Source organism: Oncorhynchus mykiss, chromosome 27, assembly GCF_013265735.2.
Source record: "Oncorhynchus mykiss isolate Arlee chromosome 27, USDA_OmykA_1.1, whole genome shotgun sequence".
Lineage (NCBI taxonomy): Eukaryota > Metazoa > Chordata > Actinopteri > Salmoniformes > Salmonidae > Oncorhynchus > Oncorhynchus mykiss.
The window spans coordinates 28,479,589-28,491,565 of record NC_048591.1 but is presented as its reverse complement, the minus strand read 5'-3'; the positions used below and the strand labels follow the sequence as shown (position 1 = coordinate 28,491,565).

General features: G+C 42.2%; 1 protein-coding gene across 2 annotated transcripts; it reads left to right on the top strand.

The window, feature by feature from the left end:
- The first annotated feature begins 495 nt into the window (after positions 1-495).
- LOC110507901 (28S ribosomal protein S23, mitochondrial) lies at positions 496-5,193 on the top strand. Of its 2 annotated transcripts, XR_002471207.2 has the most exons (6): positions 496-725; positions 1,034-1,213; positions 1,309-1,386; positions 1,485-1,608; positions 4,410-4,599; positions 4,727-5,193. XR_002471207.2 is itself a non-coding variant. In XM_021588314.2 (5 exons), exons 1-5 carry the CDS (start codon positions 682-684, stop codon positions 4,542-4,544), a joined length of 561 nt encoding a protein of 186 aa, XP_021443989.1. In that variant the 5' UTR covers positions 496-681; the 3' UTR covers positions 4,545-5,193. The 2 variants fall into 2 exon arrangements, 1 of the variants encoding a protein (XP_021443989.1); XM_021588314.2 differs by having other exon boundaries at positions 4,410-5,193.
- Positions 5,194-11,977: the final 6,784 nt, after the last annotated feature.

The window sequence follows — 11,977 nt, the reverse complement described above, 5'->3', positions numbered from 1 at the left end:
CATTTTGAATAAAAATAATACTACATAATCATTGTAGTTGAAGCCTTCTTGCAAGCATCTGCTTTAGAGTATCAGTGACCCCAAGAAGGTCAAAGAAGCAAAAGCCTATCAGTGCTGCTGAGGTTTGAGGAGCTTCTTCCTGGGAAAGTACAGAGAGAGGCTAGAGAGGCTCAGAGATATTTAATTCGTCATGATGTATCGTATGCAGAGGCTGTAAGCCAGATTGGTGTAACTACAGTGTGGAATGATGGAGCTTCCATGGCTGCTCCTGTAGTAAGTGGGCCTAATGTCAGGGCTGGTGTTTCTGGTAGAAGGTTAGTAGGGATTTATATGTTTTTTATTTCATTTTCATGGTAGTTCAGAATTGGGCAGATCATGATTGAGCGTACATTCCAGCACAGTAGGTGGCGGCATGATTTACATGATTGTTTGCTGACCGCCATGGTATCATAGAAGAAGAATATCCGTGCCTGCAGCGCTTAAAATGTAGATGATCTGGAACGCGCCCCATGTTTTTACAGTGCAGATTATCCCTGCAGAAATAACTTGCGGAAGTGGTGGTCGTCCATGCTCGTGAAAAGAGGCCCTGTAGTTGGTGTTTGCTAACTATGATCTTTGAGTTTACTGGATAATTACCTAGCTGCATTTTACGCGCATAGTGTAGTTAAATTGAAGTCCATTATGGCTGGAAGTCGACTTGAAAAATTCGGAACAGTGTTCACGCGGTAGGTCAAAATGTCGTGTTGCTAGCTAGCTAACGTTAGCCAGCTTAATTTCTGTCATTCAAGGTTACTGGAGGATGCTATCTAGTTTTCTAGACCCTTTAGAGTTTTCTAGCTAAGGTTAGCTAGATACAATTTATTTGGTGTGAGTGTATTTTCAGCAACTGGTAGTCCATGCTATCAAGGCTATGGTTCCGCATAATATACATTCTAACGTTAGCTAGCTAGTCTAGCTCTTTGCATGTGAAATTGAGAATGCATTTGCTCCATTGTTTACATTTTTGCTGCTGACTCACTGGTTTCATTTTCAGAGTCAGAGATCTTATGCGTTCTGGAGTTGTCAAACAGTCTGACAAGCCCATTTGGTATGATGTATACAAGGCCTTTCCACCCAAGAAAGACCCACTTTATGTCAGGCCAGTGGCCAAGATCTATGGGAAGAAAGAAGAGGCTGTGCCTGACATTTTCTACAGAGAGGATGAAATCAGAGCGTAAGCTAATTAAACGGGTTGCCTTACGCTTTTTACTGCCATTCAAAAGCTGTTAGAAATATACATGTGTTGATCAGCATTGGTCTCTGTTCCAGGAAATTCTATGAGGTGTATGGAACAGGGCCCAGAGCTTTTGATCTCACCAAATCCAACTTTGTTTCAACATGCCAAAGGTATGGGCAAGGAATCACATTGATCATAGGTTCATCATACAATGCTGGAGCCTAACTTCTGCAGTTCTATAAAGTGTTTTTTTTCTTCCTTCGTGTAGGTTTGTGGAGAAGTATACAGAGTTAGAGAGCTGGGGAGAGCTGGAGAAACAGTCCCTGTTTGAGGAGACTGGGAAAGCTCTCCTTGCTGAGGGCTTAGTATTAAGGAGGAGGGGTGGTCCTGCGGTGAGTAGACTGTTCAAATGATACAACTCAATCATTTTAATGCTGACTGCCTGTTTTCCAAATACTCTATAGACAGACATACTACATGACCAAAAGTATGTGGACACCTACTCATCGAACATCTCATTCCAAAATCATGGGCGGTAATATGGAGTATTAAATGTTTTCCACTAGATGTTGGAACATTGCTGCGGGGACTTGCTTCCATTCAGCTACAAGAGCATTAGTGAGGATGGGCTCTGATGTTGGGCGATTAGGCCTGGCTCGCAGTCGGTGATCCAATTCATCCCAAAAGTGTTGGGTGGGGTTGAGGTCAGGGCTCTGTGCAGTCCAGTCAAGTTCTTCCACACCGATCTCGACAAACCATTTCTGTATGGATCTCACTTTGTGCACCGGGGCATTGTCATGCTGAAACAGGATTGGGCCTTTCCCAAACTGTAGCCACAAAGTTGAAAGCACACGATCATCTACAATGTCATTGTATGCTGTAGCGTTAACATTTCCCTTCACTGGAACTAAGAGGCCTAGCCCGAACCATGAAAAACAGCCCCAGTACAGTTGGCACTATGCATTGGGGCAGGTAGACATTCTTCTGGCATCCACCAAACCCATATTCATCGTCAGTCTGCCAGATGGTGAGGCGTGATTCATCACTCCAGAGAAAAGTTTCCACTGCTCCAGAGTCCAATGGCGGTGAGCTTTACACCTCTCCAGCTGACACTTGGCATTGCCCATGGTGATCTTAGGCTTGTGTATGGCTGCTCGGCTATGGAAACCCATTTCATTAAGATCCCGACTAAGTTGTGCTGATGTTGTTTCCAGAGGCAGTTTGGAACTCTGTAGGGAGTTTTGCAACTGAGGACAGACAAATTTTACGCGCTTCAGCACTCGGTGGCCCTGTTCCATGAGCTTGTGTGGCCTACCACTTCGCAGCTGAGCCGTTGTTGCTCCTAGACGTTTCCACTTCACAATAACAGCACTTAGTTGATTGTGGCAGCTCTAGCAGGGCAGAAATTTGACGAACTAACTTATTGGAAAGGTGACGTTCTATGACGGTGCCACGTTGAAAGTCACTGAGCTCTTCAGTAAGACCATTCTACTGCCAATGTTTGTCTATGGAGATTACATGGCTGGTGCTCAATTTTATACAGCAACAGGTGTGGCTGAAATAGTTGAATCTACTAATTTGAAGTGTTCACTTTTGCATATACAATAACTGTCAAAAGTTTGGAAACACCTACTCGTTCAAGGGTATTTCTTTATTTTTTAAACTATTTTCTACATTGTCGAATAATAGTGAAGACATCAAAACTATGAAATAACACACATGAAATCATGTAGTAACCAAAAAAAGTGTTAAACAAATCAATGTATTTGAGATTCTTCCAAGTAGCCACCCTTTGCCTTGATGACAGCGTTGCACATGCTTGGCATTCTCTCAACCAGCTTCACCTGGAATGCTTTTCCAACAGTCTTGAAGAAGTTCCCACATATGCTAAACACTTGTTGGCTGCTTTTCTTTCACTGTGGTCCAACTCATCCCAAACCATCTCAATTGGCTTAAGGCCAGGTTGTCTGATGCAGCACTCTATCACTCTCCTTCTTGGTCAAATAGCCCTTACTCAGCCTGGAGGTGTGTTGGGTCATTGTCCTGTTGAAAAACAAATGATTGTCCCACTAAGCGCAAACCAGATGGGACGGTGTGTTGCTGCAGAATGCTGTGGTAGTCATGCTGATAAAGTGTGCCTTGAATTCTAAATAAAGAACCATCACACATCCTCCTCAATGGTTCACGGTGGGAGCCACACATGCGGAGATCATCCGTTCACCTACTCTACGTCAAACAAAGACACGGCGGTTGGAACCATAAATCTCAAATTTGGATTCATCAGACCAAAGGATAGATTTCCACTGGTCTAATGTCCATTGCTCTTGCTTCTTGGCCCAAGCAAGTCTCTTATTATTATTATTATTATTATTATTATTATTATTATTATTATTATTAGTGTCCTTTAGTAGTGGTTTCTTTGCAGCAATTCGACCATGAAGGCCTGATTCATGCAGTCTCTGAACAGTTGATGTTGAAGTCTGTTACTTGAAGCATTTATTTGGGCTGCAATTTCTAAGACTGGTAACTCTAATGAACGTATCCTCTGCAGCAGAGGTAAACCTGGGTCTTCCTTTTCCTGTGGCGGTCCACATGAGAGCCAGTTTCATCATAGCGCTTGATGGTTTTTGTGACTGCACTTGAAGAAACTTTCATTGTTCTTGAAATTTTACAGATTGACTGACTTTCATGTCTTAAAGTAATGATGGACTGTCACTTCTCTTTCCTTATTTGAGCTTTTCTTGCCATAATATGGACTTATATGGATTTGACCAAATCTTCTGTATAACACCCATACCATGTCACAACACAACTGATTGGCTCAAACACATTATGGAAAGACATTCCACAAATTAACTTTTAACAATTAACACCTGTTAATTGAAATGCACCTCATGAAGCTTGTTGAGAGAATGCCACGAGTGTTAAAATCTGTTATCAAGGCAAAGCGTGGCTACTTTGAAGAATCTCAAATATAAATATTTTTTGGGTTACTACATGAATCCATATGTGTTATTTCATAGTTTTGATGTCTTCACTATTATTCTACAATGCAAAAATAAAGAAAAGCCCTGGAAGTAGGAGTAGGGCTGTCAACCTTTGAATGGTCCTGTATAGTGTATATACTAATCACTTACAAACATGAGACCTTCTGTTTGTAACAATGGCTGCACTTTTGCCGATTGACCTGCAGGTGGCGTCAGCGACCAGGGATCCAGTGTTGGGCATGAAGCTGACTGACATGCTGGCGGAACTGCAGACAGATGCACCTGGCGAAACACCGACGACACCAGGAGAAGAGACACAAGCACCAGTGACTCCACAGTAAGGCCTCTGCAACATGGCTCCAACCACCCTCCTCACCTAGAAGGAATCCACAGGAGGTTGGTGGCACCTTAATTGAGGGGGAGGCTTGTGGTAATGGCTGGAGCTTATTAAGTGGAATGTTCTCAAATACATCAAACGCATGGTTTCCATGTGTTTAATGCCATTCCATTTGCTCCGATCCAGGCATTATGAGCCGTCCTCCCCTCAGCAGCCTTTACTGATGGAACCAACCATCCACCTCCACTGACTAAAGGGACTTTCAGTATCTGTCCAACACTAGACTAATACTTCTCAGTCCAGACTTTCTGAACAATGGATCAACAAGAAAGACTTCTTGTTCAGTGTTTCTGGGTGGGCCTGGGCAGCTTTCACAACCCTCTATATTGACTGCAGGTTTTTGACCGGTAATGTGTAGGATTCCAAGTTATTGTACATTTCTGGTCCGGAACCTTGTAAGACTGATGTTATGCATAAGGCTGTAAATGCATATTCAGTGTGTGTAATAAATACTGTGTGTCCTCACTTGCAAGATGATGCTTACGTTGCAGTGTGCTTTGACTTTCGACAGGCCACCCCTGTTGATAGGTGACATCGCTGTGATTATCGATTGGCACCGAGTGATCAGTAAAGTAATTATATATATTCTAGAATGTGGCCTCTTTTCCATTTTTCCTCTGTCGCTCACCCTCCGTTATCTTTCAGTCACGCTGTAGAACACTCATGCAAGACAAGCAAGCTGTGAGTGAGTGTTGATATTGCATTCTCCATTTGCTGCTGTGACAGTCTAATTCAGCAGTGTCTGCTGCCTGAGCTTCTGGGATGAAATGGAGATATTAATGCCGTATTGCTTCAGAGAAATACCACTGAGCACATAACCACATCAGCCGACTGGGGATGAGTAAATAAGCATCACAGGTGCCACATTAAAAGAAATGCAAGGTAACATCTGTGGAAGGTATTCCACCAGATAGGAAAGGATTGACATCAACACCTACACACTGAATGATTGATAATTAAACTCCACAACTATATTTCAATGAAGATTTGTTTCTACTGCCACAATTCAAATGAGCACCACACCAACATTGCATATTGTTCTGAACATAATCTTGGCATATGTATTTTTCCATGCGTATTTCAGATTCAATAACATCTCAAAGCACACCAGAATAACATGCCAAGTAACCAGTTATTAGAACCTCTGCAGGTTACCTTTTCTCTTCTCTCTAATCAGGATGATCATCGGTCTTCCTGTTCTCAGTGCTTGCAGAGACTTTGATCCACTATATGACCTAGCAGCCCTGCAGTTCAACTGCTATTTGAAAAGAAATCTAAACAGCGCTTATATCTAGAGCCTTGGCTTTGATATAGAGAAGTACTGGTCGGGGTTATTTGCTCTGGAATAAAACTTGCACCCATGAGCGTTTTCCCAGTTCCAAAGTTCCCCCCTCTTTCCTCCACCATCTTTTCTACGAGATGACCTTGGCGGTGTTTCTCATTATCGGCCGTCTTTCTGTTTATCAAAAGAGAACTGTCCATCTCAGTCTATTCTGCGCTCGCATGGAGAGGAGAAATGATATCACCAGAGTAATGGAATGGGTGATTGTCTGCACACAGTCAGAGAAAGCAATTCTGTGGCAGATGGATGGCTAGACTATCTGAGGGCCTAATGAACAGAAAGGGGGGATAGAATCAGGGAGAGAGGTAGAGAAGGGAAAGAATCGGAAGGAGGGAGAGTTTGGTTCGGAATGAAGAACAATCCTTGTCTGTCTGCCGAATCCACAGGCTGAGAGGGGAGAAACGGACACAGTTGGGTGTGTTAGCAAAACCTGTGGTTTGATGCAGTCCTCAAAGATGTGATTTTTGCACTGTTTTCCTTTGTCTTGAGGGTTAAATAATATAGTTTCTGTAGAGGTGTGGGTGAGCATATACAGTTGAAGTCGGAAGATTACATACATTTAACAATCAGTTTCACAATTCCTGACATTTAATCCTAGTAAAAATTGTCTTAGGTCAGTTAGGATCACCACTTTATTTTAAGAATGTGACATGTCAGAATAATAGTAGTGATTTGATTTTTTTCAATAACATTTCCAGTGGGTCAAGTTTACATACTCAATTAGTATTGGGTAGAATTGCCTTTTTAAATTGCTTAACTTGGGTCAAAAGTTTTGGGTAGCCTTCCACAAGCTTCTCACAATAAGTTGGGTGAATTTAGGCCCATTCCTCCTGAAAGCTGGTGTAACTGAGTCCGGTTTGTATGCCTCCTTGCTTGCACACGCCTTTTTCAGTTCTGCCCACACATTTTCTACAGGATTGAGGTCAGAGTTTTGTGATGGCCACTCCAATACCTTGACTTTGTTGTCCTTAAGCCATTTTGCCACAACTTTGGAAGTATGCTTGTGGTCATTGTCTATTTTGAAGGCCCATTTGCGACCAAGCTTTAACTTCCTGACTGATGTCTTGAGATGTTGCTTCAATATATCCACATCATTTTCCTTCTCATGATGCCATCTATTTTGTGAAGTGCACCAGTCCCTTTTGCAACAAAGCACCCCCACATCATGATGCTGCCACCCCCGTGCTTCACGGTTGGGATTGTGTTCTTCGGCTTGCAAGCCTCCCCCTTTTTCCTCCAAACATAACGATGGTCATTATGGCCAAACAGTTTTATTTTTGTTTCATCAGACCAACATTTTTTGTTTAATTTTTCCACAAAGTACTATCTTTGTCCCCATGTGCAGTTGCAAACCGTAGTCTGGCTTTTTTATGGCGGTTTTGGAGCCGTGGCTTCTTCCTTGCTGAGCGGCCTTTCAGGTTATGTTGATATTGGACTCGTTTTACTGTGGATATAGATACTTTTGTACCTGTTTCCTCCAGCATCTTCACAAGGTCCCTTGCTGTTGTTCTGGGATTGATTTGCACTTTTCGCACAAGTACATTCATCTCTAGGAGACAGAACGCGTCTCCTTCCTGAGCAGTATGACTGCTGCGTGGTCCCATGGTGTTTATACTTGCGTACTATTGTTTGTACAGATCAACGTGCTACCTTCAGGCGTTTGGAAATTGCTCCCAACGATGAACCAGACTTGTGGCCTACAATTTGTCTTTCCTCATTTCTTTTGATTTTCCCATGATGTCAAGCAAAGAGGCACTGATTTTGAAGGTAGGCCTTGAAATACATCCACAGGTACACCTCCAGTTTACTGAAATTATGTCAATTAGCCTATCGGAAGCTTCTAAAGCCATGACATCATTTTCTTAAATTTTCCAAGTTGTTTAAAGGCACAGTCAACTTCTGACCCATTGGAATTGTGATGCAGTGAAATAATCAAAGTAATTTTTTCCAACAATTGTGTCATGCACAAAGTAGATATCCTAACCGACTTGCCAAAACTATAGTTTGTTATCAAGAAATTTGTGGAGTGGGTGAAACACTTAGGTTTGAGTCATTAAAACTAGTTTATGTAAACTTTCGACTTCAACTGTAGCCTACTGAATATTCTGACATGCTTTCTGTATGTGTTGTATGGTTGAGTTTGTAAGTTCCAGGTGGAGAAATGCGGAGAGCAACCATTGTGGTAAGATGGAATTAATACAATGAACTTCACGAAGGAGGCCTTTAACAAGAGAAACACTGTCTGGAAGTAGATGGTTTCTTGGCAGCAGCCACAAGATTTCTCAATATTTCATTTCAAATGGTATTTTCAGGCAGGTAATACATTTTTTTTTCTGCCAGGCTTCTGGCAAGGATCTCTGGATACAAATTATTCCAATTGAGCATGGACTGAAATTTAATTGATCAAAATGCCATTCTCTCTGTCATTGGAGTGTGAGTGTGGATAACAGTTTACTGCTTCTGACATAGTTTTCTAAAGAAGTCCTGGTGGAGACTAGATACAGAATGAATCTAAGTGAAAAGTGTTTGGGCGAGAATTCTGCTTGAGGGCGGTGTTCTGTTTTATACAGTGCTTTTGGAAAGTTTTCAGACACCTTGACCTTTTTGTTAGGTTACAGCCTTATTCTAAAATGTATTACATTGAGGAAAGAAATCAATATACATACAATACAAAGTGAAAACAGGTTTAGATTAGATGTTTTTTCTAATAAAAAACAAAGTTAGAATTAATTGAAATATCACATTTACATAAGTATTCAGACCCTTTACTCAGTACTTTGTTGAAGCACCTTTGGCAACAATTACAGCTTCAAGTCTTCTTGGGTATGTCGCTACAAGCTTGGCACACCTGTATTTGGGGAGTTTCCCATTTTTCTCTGAAGATCCTCACAAGCTCTGTCAGGTTTGATTGGGAGCATTGCTGCACAGCTATTTTCAGGTCTCCAGAGATGTCCGGACTTTGGCTGGGCCACTCATGGACATTCAGAGACTTGTCCTGAAGCCACTCCTGCCTTGTCTTGGCTTTGTGCTTATTCGTTGTCCTGATGGAATGTAAACCTTCGCCCCAGTGAGGTTCTGAGCGCTCTGGAGCAGGTTTTCGTCAAGGATCTCTCCATTACTTTGCTCTGTTCTCTTTGCCTCGATCCTGACTAGTCTCCCAGTCCCTGCTGCTGAAAAACAGCCCCACAGCATTGTGCTGCCGCCACCATACTTCACCGTACCGATGGTGCCAGGTTTCCTCCAGCTGTGATGCTTGGCGGTCAGGCCAAAGTTCAGTCTTGGTTTCATCAGACCAGAGAATCTTGTCTCATGATCTGAGTGTCTTTAGGTGCATTTTGGCAAACTCCAAACGGGCTGTCACGTGCCTTTTTTACTGAGTGTCTTCCGTCTGGCCACTCCACCATAAAGTCTTGATTGGTGGAGTGCTGCAGAGATGGTTGTCCTTCTGGAAGATTCTCCCATATCTACAGAGGAACTCTAGAGCTCTAAGTGACCATCAGGTTCTTGGGCACCTCCCTGACCAAGGCCCTTCTCCCCCGATTGCTCAGTTTGGCCTGGCGGCCAGCTCTAGGAAGAGTGTTTGGTGGTTCCAAAATTCTATTTAAGAATAATTTAGGCAACTGTGTTTTTGGTATTCTCCAGATCTGTGCCTCGACACAATCCTGTCTCGGAGCTCTACGGACAATTCCTTCGACCTCATGGCTTGGTTTTTGCTCTGACATGAGACCTTCTATAGAAGGGTCTGAATACTTATGTAAATAATGCATTTTTTTTATTTGTACTACATTTGCAAACCATTGTAAACCTGTTTTTGTTTGTCATTGTGGGGTACTGTGTATCGATTGAGGATTATTTTTTTTTTTTTTCATTTTAGATTAAGGCTGTAACAATGTGGAAAAAGTCAAGGAGTCTGAATACTTTCCGAAGGCACTGCATGTAACCACAACTATTCTTACTTGTTTTACACCTGGCACCTGGTTGGTTGTCAAATGTGATCAGTGGTAGAAAATAAAACTGAATTCATTAAATATGTAACAATGTATTTTCTCAATGTTGGGTAGCCTAGGTTGTGTAAATGATATAATTGAATGTGGTTTTAATTCTGGTTTGTAAGGGGCTGTAGAGTCACTGTATATACTGTACCATATTCTATACAATAGAACATTCAATAATTCATTCAATGGCTTTATTTAAATTTTTCCATATTCATAAATGGGTCGAAATGTAAATTGAACTTTCTCTTCAATGCTTTCTCCCACTGTCTTTTTCTTCCTCCTCACTGGCAGTGCTGTCACAAAGCTATCTCATCTCGTTGGCATTATACAGTCGGTGTCTGAAACTGTCTTAATTGTTTTGCCTTTCTATTGCTTACGATAAAGCCTGGCTTGTCAGTTACTTTGGATAACTATCACAATTTGCAAGACAGTGTGGTGAGGGAGTTTAAATTTTTTTAATGTCATGTTTTATTTTTTACATTTGATATCCTACCTACCCAGAAGTCATTATGTCCTTATCATACCATCCTTTCCCACCTTAAACAGACTAAAGTTTGACAGTGTTTCACTTGATGTGTAGTTTTACCTGGAAGTGCTATTGATTTGGGCTGGGCAATTATAACACAACAATTCATACTCAATGCAGTCATATGTTAATATTACATATAAAAAGGGTATGTAAACATATAAAAATAGGCATTCAAAGAGCCAGAATTAAAATCGACAAGCCAATTTCAGTGGTCAACAAATTGGACTCAAATGGCAAGCCTAATTAACGTTATTTGCTTCTGTTTGTGGACCGACTGACTGACCGCTGCATGTACAGGAAAACACCCACACACTCACTGGAGTGTGTCGGCAGCACACGCTCACTTTTTCTTGGACCAATATTCAGAGCCCTAAAGTATGGTTGTAGTTTGAAGAGTTAGGAGTTAGCAGGTAACTTTGGTTGAGTTTAACTTTGGATAACCGGTACCATGAAAGTGGCTCAGTTGGAGTCAGGTAAATATCTATAGCAACGAATCCTTAACCTGATCTGGGACAGGTTAGATCTTAACTCGGAGCTAACTAATTTATCTTGAATTAAGTGTCTGAGCTGTGAGTTGAAGACCAATTAGCCTCAATCAGATTCCCTCCTGTTGTATCTTTTCTAAGAAATACTAAAGAAAATGTATGTTTTAAAGAACAGTTTATTAAAGTTAACCACAGTATACAAGTATTGTCCAATCAATTAAATGTATTTATGAAGCCCTTCTTACATCAGCTGGTGTCACAAAGTGCTGTACAGAAAATTAGAGAGAACGTACTTAAATTCAACTGGACACTGGATAAGATAGGAGAAATACTCCAGATATAACAAACTGACCCTAGCCCCCCGACACACAAACTACTGCAGCATAACTACTGGAGGGGTCAGGAGACACTGTGGCCCCGTCCGACGGGCAGGATATAATCCCACCCACTTTGCCTAAGCACAGCCCCCACACCACTAGAGGGATATCTTCAACCACCAACTTACCATCCTGAGACAAGGCTGAGTATAGCCCACAAAGAGCTCTGCCACGGCACAACCCAAGGGGGGGCGCCAACCCGGACAGAAAGATCACATCAGTGACTCAACCCACTCAAGTGACGCACCCCTCCTAGGGCTGGCATGGAAGAGCACCAGTAAGCCAGTGACTCAGCCCCTGTAATAGGGTTAGAGGCAGAGAATCCCAGTGGAGAGAAGGGAACCGGCCAGGCAAAGACAGCAAGGGCGGTTCGTGGCTCCAGTGCCTTTCTGTTCACCTTCACATTCCTGGGCCAGACTGCACTCAATCATAGGACCTACTGAAGTCTTCAATAAAGACTTAAAGGTTGAGATAGAGTCTGCGTCTCTCACAATGGAAAGGCAGGCCTTTCCATAAAAATGGAGCTCTATAGGAGAAAGCCCTGCCTCCAGCTGTTTGCTTAAAAATTCTAAGGACAGTAAGGAGGCCTGCGTCTTGTGACCGTAGCGTACGTGTAGGTATGTACGCCAGGACCAAATCGGAAAGACAG